Source organism: Chlorocebus sabaeus, chromosome 19 (assembly GCF_047675955.1).
Source record: "Chlorocebus sabaeus isolate Y175 chromosome 19, mChlSab1.0.hap1, whole genome shotgun sequence".
NCBI lineage: Eukaryota > Metazoa > Chordata > Mammalia > Primates > Cercopithecidae > Chlorocebus > Chlorocebus sabaeus.
In genome coordinates this window covers 25,195,413-25,207,590 of record NC_132922.1, presented here as the reverse complement: position 1 = coordinate 25,207,590, position 12,178 = coordinate 25,195,413, and the positions used below count along the sequence as shown (strand labels likewise).

Below are 12,178 nucleotides of genomic sequence, written 5' to 3'. Positions count from 1 at the left end.
CTGTTGTGATATTATATAACATACACATATTCGTTACATCTTATTGTTAAAAAATATTATTTTTGACTTTTGATAGCCTTTCTCAAAGCAAGCTGTAGAACACGTACAAAGTCATTTATCCAAGAAACAAGTGACATCAACTCTTTTTCAGGTAAGTTAAAATGATTCCAAAATAAATAGATAATATTTGCTTAACAGTTGGTCTTGGTGACATTCTTTTTGCATGTGCAATTACACTAGAGGACTTGCTTTGTACAGACTGTGTTCTAATCTGGAGCTTTGTCTGGGACAATTTGAGTTTATTATCGCTTGTCTTCCCATTGCAAAGTGTCCTTTTACCAATGTGCTTCATAAAGCCTTTTCTGAAAAAGGCCACCAGAGCTTTGCAGTAACATTATGTTCTAGAAATCAGTCAAGATAAGACATCAGAGAAGGAAGTTTTTTTTCCCATTTGACATTCTAGCACCTGTGATGAGCAAAGACTTGACAAGATTTATTTTGTAGTGCCAGGCTGTTGATACTTGCTGTGATTATCCTCTAGGGGAAATACGATTTATTTTCAAGATTCAGGAGCAAATGTTTGAGTGATCTTTGAGTCATGGGAAATTGTGTTTTACCTTGGTTATTCATATCTTGAACACAATACAGTCATATAGGTTTAAATGACAAGACTTGGAAAATCAAATTCCCCACTAATAGGCCTATATATTTGGCCTTCTTTAGATGAGGTGGTTTCACTTCCTCCCAAAAGCCTTTTCCATCCTGTGTTTTTTATAGAGGTGGGCAGTGGTTTACAAGGACAGTCAGATTCTTCAGTGAATAAGTGCTTTTCATGTTTCTGTGAATTACAAGAAATAAGAAAGAATGTCATTGAGTAATATATTGGTTTTAATAAATGAAAATAATCAACTCATCTTTTTCCTGGATAAGTTGGTCATTTAAAGGGAGGTAAGTTGACTTTGGCATTTTATGATAGTGTTTATGCAAAATGAATTTGATTATTTGGCAGAGCAAATGCCGATTTGGCTCTTAGAGCATTTAGATAGTAACAAACTGGGTGTTACCTTTCTGTGACAATAATTAGATGGACTTTCATAAAATGTAATACCTGTCTGGATAGTAGTGGGTTATAAGCTTGGGTTGTGAAATTCGTTGACCTGACCTGGCTTTGAGTCCCAGGACCGTAGCGGGAGGACCTTGGGTAAGCTTCTCCACCTTCCTAACTTCAGTTTTCTCATCTGTAAAGTGGAGATGACACTGCGCGCTCCCTCAAAGGGAGGTCTTGAGGATTCAGTGAGAAGGGTACACACAGGTTGCTTTGTACGAGGCCCACCCATCACTAGGCTCCACAAATGTTAGCTATTATCACACATCTACAGTCAGAAAGTACAATGTCAGTATCTGCTTTCTGTTGTCTCCTTGATACTTGAGTGTCAGAATTTCAGTTTTCGTCAGACTTTGCCATGGTACGTAGACAGCCTCATGGTCAATTACATTTAACATTGTTAAACTATACCTCATAATACATGGGTTTTACAAATCTGATTTTAGCTTCTACTATAACATAATAACATTGAAAAAAAATTGTTCCAGTGGAGATACAAAGACCACTAGGATTCTTTTCATACCTTCAAAAAACACTCAATTTAGAAGCAATTTCTTTCATATATCTTTTAAAAAACACTTTACTGAGTTGTTTGTTAAAAACATAGCCAAAATAATTTTCTGGCTAAATGGATATAGAATGGGTATTATTTTTATTTCAGAGGTGAAGAGAATATTATAATGTTTATTAAAATAGTGTCTTAATACAATTCTATGTATTCTGTACCATCAGAGCATAATGACTAAGTATAAGTAAAAGGTATATGTCTGAATGTCCTGTTTACAGAGGTACATTAACCAATAAAGTCAGTTGAAGTTCACAGTAAAACAAAACTTTTTAAAGTAAATACAAATGCTTTTTATTCTTTTTGTTGTAAGATTGCCTTTAGAGGTAAGTAAGTGCGTAGGTCCATTGGTGGCGGGCTTGGGAGAGGCCCTGGCTTGTGCTTGGGTGCTTCGAAAATGCACTGGGCCCTGAGCTCGGCTCTCAGCATTCTTAATCTTACCGAATTCTCATGGCAGCCTTGCAACTTAGATACGACTGTTCGCTTTTACAGATTAAGGGAACTGAGGATCAGAGAGGGAAAGTAGTCTGCTCCTGATGTCACTGTTGAACTCTGGCTTTCATATGCCTTAGCAGGCCTGCTGCCATTCCTTCTGTTGAAAAGTGGCAGCGTGGTAGATTCTATGTAGTCTTAGAAATTCCCAGTGACACTCATCTTTCACTTTATTAGCAGAATGTAGGGATGTTTGATAAAATGTGAAAGAAAAATATTAATCGACATAATAGCTTTTATAAATAGAAAAATCTGTGACCTATAAATGTAGCCTTTTCTTAGATCTTTGAACATTTGAACCTATTTCGTCTCTTGACTCTTTTGAACCTCTTGAGACTTGTCGAGGACTTGGCTAAGATAGATGTTGTGTGTTTCCTGGAATCATAGGATTTCAGAGCTGGAAGGAACTTCAGAGAGAGATAATTTAGCTTCCTCTTTCACCACGAAGGGGACAAAGTCCATATGGTTTTCGCAACTAGCTCTGGTGCCTTCCCCAGGACAGGGATAGTTCTGCAAGTTGGCGTAGACTGGCTCGCCCCCCACCACCACCCCCTACCCCATGTTGCCCGCCAGGCTAGCGTCCTTTCTGCTTGCAGGAAGCAAGGCTCCCAGAAGGACTGCAGCTGCCTCCCAGCCCATGTTTGGTTCCTGTGGCTTCTGCAGACTTCCTATTCTCGTCGCTTGGTTTGTACTGTTCCATGATGTAGTTTTTCTTTTCTTTTCTTTTTTTTTTTTTTGTAAACTTTCAGAATGATCTATGAAGACATAAAAAAAGTTTAAATTTGGATCATTCAATGAACCGAGGGTGCCAAAATGTTTCCTGAAACTATCTAATTGACTCTGGGCTGAACTGTGAAATATTGGCACTTTATATTTTTATAGTTCTTGATTTTAAAAGTTCATCACATGGGAAAGGAAAGCTGATGCTGTTTCTTCAGTAACGGGTAAAGTGGCCTGAAGTTGAAGTAGATGGTAGTTGTTCTCCAGGAGGGCAAGAGCGCTGTGTATGTGAACCAGGAACCCTCGCCTTAACCCCAGTTTAGCCATGGACCTTCTCAGAGACCTTGGGAGTGCACTGCCTGCAGTCCGGTAGCCTTACCTGCAAGATGAGGAGTGGAATTGGATCAACTCTCCCCTGTGGTTATCTCTATGACTCTAAGAGAGAGAAAATCAATAAATAAAATAGCTAATTAAAAAAAATTTCACTTCATGGACCTATTAGCTTTGAGTTTTTAAAACTCAGTACAGGCTGGGCGCGGTGGCTCAAGCCTGTAATCCCAGCACTTTGGGAGGCCGAGACGGGCGGATCACGAGGTCAGGAGATCGAGACCATCCTGGCTAACACGGTGAAACCCCGTCTCTACTAAAAATACAAAAAACTAGCTGGGCGAGGTGGCGGGCGCCTGTAGTCCCAGCTACTCCGGAGGCTGAGCCAGGAGAATGGCGTGAACCCGGGAGGCGGAGCTTGCAGTGAGCTGAGATCTGGCCACTGCAGTCCAGCCCGGGCTACAGAGCAAGACTCCGTCTCAAAAAAAAAAAAAAAAAAAAAAAAAAACTCAGTACAGATTACAGATGCTTGTATTAGCTTACAAGTTGTGCCACATAACTTGTGGGGCCCAGTGCAACGTGAAAATGCAGGGCTCCTCGTACAAAAATGATGAAGAATTTCAGAAATGGCAACAACAGAGCTTTAAACCCAGCACCAGACTTTTCCGAGTCACACCTCCATGAAGCAAGCCCTGCTCATGGAATAAGTGTCTGTAACTTGCCAGGAGTCATATTAGGTAGTAGGAATATAGTGGCAAACAGGGCAGACCTGTCTGTGTTGTCTTCATGGAATGAAGTGGTATAGATAAATATTGACGAATCCATTAGTGAATATTAGACAAGCACAGAGAAGGGCATGTACCAGACATGATGCTATAGGGAGTGCATAATTGGGAACTTTGCTTAACCTGAGTCTCATTGGTTTGTGTTTTTTTGATACGTTCCAATTCATTCAGTGTGGAATTTCTTTTCCATCTCTTCCAGCCATACATAGAAGAAATTTGTGAAAGCCTTCGAGGTGACATTTTTCAAAAATTTATGGAAAGGTATGAAACTTTATGCATGTATACACACAATTTTTTATTGTGTATATGTACCTCATCTTATGCCGTAAATGCTGACCTTAGAATGTGTGTTAATCATTCAGCAAGTATTCATTGACCACATACAATGTGCCAGGCTTTGTGTTAAACTGTTTCTTCAGTACTTTACATTATAACTTTAGAGTTTGTCTATCTTAACATCTCTTTGACCTTCAATTTCTTAGCTTCAATATAGTCTAAAATATACACTGAGGAACCTCAATTTTAAAAAGTATCTTATTGGGAGACCTTTGCTAATAATGCAAACTTGACTATAATTTATCGGATTCATTTGCTTGGATTTTGGAAACATGTCTCCCAAAGTAGGACAAGCCTGAACTTGTTGAAAAGTGGCAGGATGGTAGATTCTGTGTAGGAGATTTATGTAGGAGTAGAATTTAAGGACATAGGTCAATGTCTGTTTATGATCGTGTACATCATTAAATACCTAATAAATATGTCCCTTGGTTACTCAAACTATAGAACATGTTTATCATATAATATTCTGAAACTTTTTAGTGACACCTATAAAAATGTCCAGTTCATACGCTTTTCAGGCACCAACTGGTCAATTCTTCAGTTTTTGAGTATGTCTCTGTGACAGTGCACCACTGAAATTGGACCTTCTAAAACAGAATCTGCATTGCCACTGACTTTACGTTATCAGCTTGGCTAATTTCTAGACAATATACATGATGATGATATCTCATGCTAGAGCTTTCTGCAGCTGCTCAGTAATTGCCCTTTAAGAACAATCGCTACTTTACTGTAGTTTTCTTCTCCACAAATTCACAGAACTAAAGCAATTAAAAAGAAAGTTGTGTTGCAATTCTGTTGGAGTTCAAGAGATAATTTTATCCTGGAGTAGAGTCAGTGTGTTGGGAAACTAATATTCCTACAAATGACCGCACTCTTCCGAGTAGTAGCAGGGACTTTGCCAAAAAGCGCCAGCATCAAACGGAAAGGGTGGGCTGCTGGCTTAGGGCCGAGTTGCAGCCAACTCCTGAGCCATCTCCATAGCTGTTGGTCCTAAAATCTGACCTTTCCCAACTCTTGGGTAAACCTAACTTTTGTGTGATCCTTAGGGGAGAAGGGAGAGAGGGGAAGGTAATTAAAAGTGGGGATGAGGTTCTCCCATGGATATTTTATAACTTTGCCATGCATCCTTTCGCTTGAAACCAGGCTCACAGATAATAGTGATTTTCACTCCTTGAGCCAGTCATTTCGTATGCTTGCAGTAAATACAAATGATGCTGTGTGCATTTTAGGCAAGCAGGCACACGGGATTTTCTGCAGCCATTACAATTTTCTATAAATAGATTATTTTTAAAGTTGATGTGTTAATTTCTATCAAATTAGAAAAAAAAAATTCATGTCAGGTGATAAATTTGGAGCTTTGATTTTGAAAAGCACAGGGACTCCATCAATATGGTCATGTAGCCTTTGACCTCATTGGGACTGGGCACATGAAGGGCCCCATGGAAAAGGCGATCTTTTCCATGACCACCCTGAGTCTGATGGTAAAGAGGCAGCCATCAGCAATGCAGGGCCATGTGCAATGTCTTCCCACCTTCCCTGAGGTCCAAGCAGGGCTATGGGGCTGAGTTACAGGTGAGGCAGAACTGGAGAGGGCAGTGGAGGCTTTCTGTCTTCTAGCTGAGAGCTATGTGCCTCATTCAGGCAGTGAACTTCAGTTGCTCAGCAGGACAACGAGTGAGTCAGGAATCAGAGTTAAAAACACTTCTTCTACTCCACCCTTACTGCATCCCAGGCGTTTCCATGTCTTTAACCTCTGATCTTCTCTCCAAGATCCTTTTAAGTCATCTGCAAGGGATGAAGCCCTCTAATTGTCTGGGCTCTTTCGTTTGCCACAGTTCCCCTCCTGTCGAAGTGTCCCACTCAGTAACCAGGCTTTGGTTGGGAATAGCACTCAGATAACCCCCGTGGAGACAGGACTGAGCCTAGATACTCAGGGCCATCTGTACTTCCTGAAGAGGAACTTGTTACAGCAAATCCATTCTTAGTGGGCAAAATATGTGGGCACTTCTCTCTTCCTTGTTTGTTAACCCTCCTCAGCGAGTTGTAAAATGTGTCAGATTTCCATCCCCTTTCACCAGCTCTGGACTCCAGAATCTGTGAGAAAACAGGTATGAGCTAGCCCAACAAACCAAGTGAATTTCAAAGACCTGTCATAGATTTATAAATGCAGAGTGCACCCAAATGTGCTTTTGCCTTTTGCATGCACCATGCTTTTAAAAAATAGGTTGAAGTAACTCTTAGAAACTCTCAAAACATAATTTTAATTCACCAACTTCATCAGACATGTTAGGAGGATCAGTGAAACACTCTTTGTGAGTCATTTTAGATTAATTGAAAAAAAGATGCTATTGTAATTGCAACTGTTCCTCTGCTTTTGATTTTTAATTTGATTATTAGTCTCAGAAACATTTGTTACAGATCCTTATTTTTTAAAAGGTCTATTGGTTGGGTGTGGTGGCTCACCCCTGTAATCCCAGCACTTTGGGAGGCTGAGGCAGTAAGGATTGCTTCAGGCTAGGACTTCGAGACCAGCTTGTACACCATAGCAACACCCAATATCTTCAAAAATAAAAATTAAAAACTAATAGCTGAGTGTGGTGGTGTGTGCCTGTAGTCCTAGCTACTTGGGAGGCTGAGGTGGGAGGATCACTTGAACCTAGGAATTGAGGGTTGTAGTGAGCTAGGATTGCACCACTGCACTCCAGCCTGGGACACAGAGTGAAACCCTGTCTTCAAAAGAAAAAAAAAAATTGTAAAACTCATTAAATGAAGCCCCTAGGGAACTGTGATATTTGGATGTCTTTAAGGCATTCCAGTATGATGCTGATATTACCTGTAACTGCCTTCCTCCCTTCCTCCCTCTCTCCCTGAATCCTGTGTCTGTGTAATGAATCATGCCAGGGGCAAAATGAGATCGGACCATCACCACAATGTTCTCTACTTTTAAGAAGTATTCAATCGCCAGGCACGGTGGCTCATGCCTGTAATTCCAGCACTTTGGGAGGCCAAGGTGGATGGATCACGAGGTCAGGAGATCGAGACTGTCCTGGCTAACATGGTGAAACCCCGTCTCTACTAAAAATACAAAAAAAAAAAAAAAAAAAAAAAAAGCCAGGTGTAGTGGCGGGCACCTGTAGTCCCAGCTACTCAGGAGGCTGAGGCAGGAGAATGGCGTGAACCTGGGAGATGGAGGTTGCAGTGAGCTGAGATCGCACTACTGCACTCCAGCCTGGGTGACTTTTTTTTTGAGACTCTGTCTCAAAAAACAAAAACAACCCCCCCCCCAAAAAAGCATTCAATCTAGAATGCATTTATTTTGAAAATAGTTTAAAAAACAAACACCTGGCCGGGAGGGTGGCTCATGCCTGTAATCTCAGCACTTTGGGAGGCCAAGGCGGGTGGATCGAGACCATCTTGGCTAACATGGTGAAACCCTGTCTCTACTAAAAATACAAACAGTACAAAAAAAAAATTAGTTGGGTGTGGTGGCGGGCGCCTGTAGTCCCAGCTACTTGGGAGGCTGAGGCAGGGGAATGGTGTGAACCTGGGAGGCAGAGCTTGCAGTGAGCGGAGGTTGCGCCACTGCACTCCAGTCTGGGGACATAGCAAGACTCCGTCTCAAAAAAACAAAAAACAAAAAACAAAAACAAAAAACCCACCTTACAGATATGTTGCTCATTAATAAAAAATGTGATCAAAATGTCTTTGTTAAATAGATACAGGATATATCTTTTTCCTCATGGATAAAGAAAACACTCATCAAGCAGTTGAGTGAATTGTGGGAGCATGTCATTGTGGCCAACTTATTGCCTCTTGGGACTCTAGACTGAGGGTTTCTCTTCTATGCTACCTGTGTCTTTGAGAGGCAGTACTAAATCTTGATTAAGACGATACATTAGATTCTTTTGGTCTGGGTTCAAATTCCACTGTCCCACTCTGTCACTGTGTGACCCTGGCCAAGCCTCTGAACATTTTGATGCCTTGGTCTCAGCTGTAAAATGGGGATCATAATAGTACCTGGCTGTAGAGTCGGTAGGAGGAATACATGAGCAGGCCTGGCACATGGCTGCTCTTAGCATTATTGTAAACATTAATTTTTTGTCTTAGAGCTGTGCTCTAAAAGCCATGGCTGTCCAATATGGTAGCCAGTAGCCAAATACAGCTATTGAACACTTCAAATGTGACAAGTCTAAATTAAAATGTGCCTTTAAGTACAGAATACACATCAGATTTCAAAGACTTAATATAGTAACAACAATGTAGAATATCTCATTAATTCATATTGATTTCATGTTGAAATAATTTTTTAATATATTGGGTTACATAAAGTACATTATTAAAATTACATTATATATGTGGTTTATATTATTTCCCTATTGGTCTGTGCTTATTCAGATAAAAGTGTTACCATAGCCTATGACAATTAAAGAAGAAACATAAACTCTTTCATCTGAATCATGAAATAAAGCCATGAATACTGGTAAATGCTCTGTGAAAAAGGGTTTAAGAAAACTTACTTTATTTGACAAGCTACCCAAGAATGCCGTTCGAGTCTGTCTTACAGTATTGTTTTGTAAATCCAGTTAATTTAATATTTAACTTTTTACTAATTATTTTATTCTCTTTTAGTGACAAGTTCACTAGATTTTGTCAGTGGAAAAACGTTGAATTAAATATCCATGTGAGTATCACTCTTTTCTTTTTTCTTTTTCTTAAATAAAAACTTCCTCTGGCTTAACCTCATGAGAAAATACTTGATTCTGGAACGTACTCCCAGAGGGTCCACTGCCTACACAGATGTCACTCTTCCAGCTTTAAGTACTAAGCATTCACCCTCCCAGGCTTCCTTATAAACAATTGGAGCTTTAATTCTTTTTCATATTCAGATGAGAATGTGCTTATTTATGTAAGAAAGGATATTTTAAGCAGCAATTGACTCTTTAACAAAAATACTAGTAAAAACACAAATCTTTTACTTAATGTAAGTCCTTCATGTCCTTGCCTTCTGCCGTTCTGGTAGAGTTCCTTTTCTTTTTCTTATTATTAGATGTAGTAATACAAATTGAGTGTCGTAATAAAAATAATGACATCTTTTATCAGACCGAGGCTTCATCTTCTTTTTTATCATTTTGAGAGTGATAAAAGCAATCTTCCAATCCAGGCCACGTTCTAACACGTCGTCTCCTTAGTGTTGCATCTACTTTAAGTTTTCAATTTCAGTCATTCTTATTGCATCATCCTTATTGCAGTTTGAAAATGCCCACATTTCTTTGCACAGTCTTTCTTACCTTCTCTTTTACAATCTCCCTTCTCATAGGCTTGCAATTGGGCAAAACAATCAAGTGGAATTTTTTTTTTTTTTTTAGATTTTTACTTGAATGGTATTGTTGGAAGAGCAGTTTTGTTTTTTGTTAAGTATTTTTAAAAATATTTGCTCTTTTTGATCTTCACTAAAAGGCCAAGAAATGATCGGTTTTTTTTTTTTGTTTTTTTTTTTTTTTAAATTTCTAACCTCCTTTTCCCATGATATTTCCTGGAAGGATTTAGAAGCAAGAGGCAATAACACATACCCTAAAAACCCCTTATATCTGCTCTGGTTCTTTCATTTGCTTCTGCCTCGGGAGACCCTGTGTCCTTGTGGACTCTGAGAATCAAACGTGAATTCTGTGGCCCAAATGCAGGTTTCTATACGATGTTTAAGGTTGTTTGGGGGAACCCTTAAAGAATCCCACCTTTAATTTTCCAGGATATGTAAAGTAGTAGGTACTTGCTATTGTCTTATGACCTCTTATGTGAAATGTCAGATTCACTATCTGTCTTTGTGCCATTTCACATTATTAAATCTAATGATGAAGTGGGGCATTACTGAGATATTATTGACTGAAGGAAAGTGCTTATGAATACAGCCTCTGTATATACTTTACTCACATTTAGCCTTGTTTCACGCTCACATGGCCAGCATGAGTTCTCTCTATTCACTGATGTTATCAATAACAAATTCACATGGACTCCATCTGTTGGGTTTCCTGATCATATGGCCTCGTATCATAAACACATAGATGCCCCTGACATGGACTCTCATTTTTCAACTCTGATAGTTCTTGGAAGCACTGGATTGTTCCCAAACATTAGGCTTTGGAGTAGCTAAGGCTGCTTTTCATTTTGATTAGACATTTCACTTTCACTTGTCTTCAAGGTATACATATTGTAATCTGGGATTTGTGAGAATGGAGAAACAGTTCGGCTTGGTTCCACTCCATCATCTTCCCTCGTACCTCCATTTGGTGCCTCGTTTATCCTGGAGGTGGAGCTGAGGGAGTCTGTCAAAAGTCTTGCTCCTGGGGCATCTCATCCTTCAGCTTAAAGACTCAGTCATGAAAAGGGTAGATCCCTAAGTCAGATTGCTATTTTAATTACTGTCTATGTTTTGCATGAAAAAATATTTAAAACACCATAGCTTTATGTAATCTTACGTTTTCATTTTGTGTTTGGATTTCCCAGTTGACCATGAATGAGTTCAGTGTGCATAGGATTATTGGACGAGGAGGATTCGGGGAAGTTTATGGGTGCAGGAAAGCAGACACTGGAAAAATGTAAGCTTTCAATGTTTATATGTTTTACTGGCACTATTAAGATTTTAATATTTGCATAAAAAGAAAATTCCTGTAGAGAAACGTGGAAGCCTATAACATTGTTTTTGAAGTACTTTACCTCCAAAAGAAATTAAGCTGTAGGCCGGGCGCGGTGGCTCACACCTGTAATCCCAGCACTTTGGGAGGCCGAGGCAGGCAGATCACGAGGTCAGGAGATCGAGACCATCCTGGCTAGCGTGGTGAAACCCCATCTCTACTAAAAATACAAAAAATTAGCCGGTGTGGTGGCGGACCAGCTACTCGGGAGGCTGAGGTGGGAGAACGGCGTGAACCCAGGAGGCGGAGCTTGCAGTGAACCGAGATTGTGCCACTGCACTCCAGCCTGGGCAACAGAGTGAGACTCTGTCTCAAAAAAACAAAACAAAACAAAACAAAACAAAAATTGACCATTGCTGAATTCACAATTCCTAGCTGCTAAATATATACATATGCCCCCGTTATCGGTCATAATAAAATGTATTTATATCCATCTGCTTTATCATTTATTTCACTGGGATTTGTATCCGTTTAATGATGCAAATATCTTAAGTATTGCTTGATTTCATTTTCACAATACATGCAAAATAAAAATACTTCTTGCATGGCGCTTGGGTGCCACTCTGCTTCTTTTAAACATGGCCTAAATATTCAGAAACTTGCCCCAGTATGATGTATATTGTTTAAATTAGTCTAGATAGATTTGCAGCATAGATTTTTCAATAGATTTCTGTTTCTAGGTATGCAATGAAATGCTTAGATAAGAAGAGGATCAAAATGAAACAAGGAGAAACATTAGCCTTAAATGAAAGAATCATGTTGTCTCTTGTCAGCACAGGAGTAAGTATTCCATTTCCAGCATTTCTTTTAAAAATGTTGTGTTTGTTTTATAGCAGGATGATTTATTATTTTTCCTTCTAGCTGATTATAAGGCCAGCGAGTTCTCGGGTGGGCTAGAATCTGATAGTATCTCTTTATTTGATTTTGCAAGTTAGAAGAACACTAGCCAACTCCATTATGCACACGCACGACTTCTCCCTTTAGTGTCTATTTATTTGTCCTTGACTTCCTTCTTTGCAGAATATGGTAGTGGAGGTGGCAGAAAATAATGATAACCAGAAAAATCACTGGCATATAGACAAGCCTTGACCAAACGACTGGCAAGAAGGACTAACCTAGAGAGGAAGAGTAAGAGAAAAGTGGCTTCTGTCCTTCAGAA

The 12,178-nt window shown here is 39.5% G+C and overlaps 1 protein-coding gene across 3 annotated transcripts in view; it reads left to right on the top strand.

Annotated features, from left to right (window-relative positions):
- GRK3 (G protein-coupled receptor kinase 3) overlaps positions 1-12,178 on the top strand; it is a 164,642-nt gene that overhangs the window by 101,467 nt on the left and 50,997 nt on the right. For all 3 annotated transcript variants that reach the window (XM_007975215.3, XM_073006858.1, XM_038006313.2), the window contains 5 exons: positions 77-151; positions 4,194-4,255; positions 8,960-9,011; positions 10,832-10,923; positions 11,700-11,799. In XM_007975215.3, the coding sequence (XP_007973406.3) occupies positions 77-151; positions 4,194-4,255; positions 8,960-9,011; positions 10,832-10,923; positions 11,700-11,799 (381 nt within the window). The remainder of the gene's footprint in view (positions 1-76; positions 152-4,193; positions 4,256-8,959; positions 9,012-10,831; positions 10,924-11,699; positions 11,800-12,178) is intronic.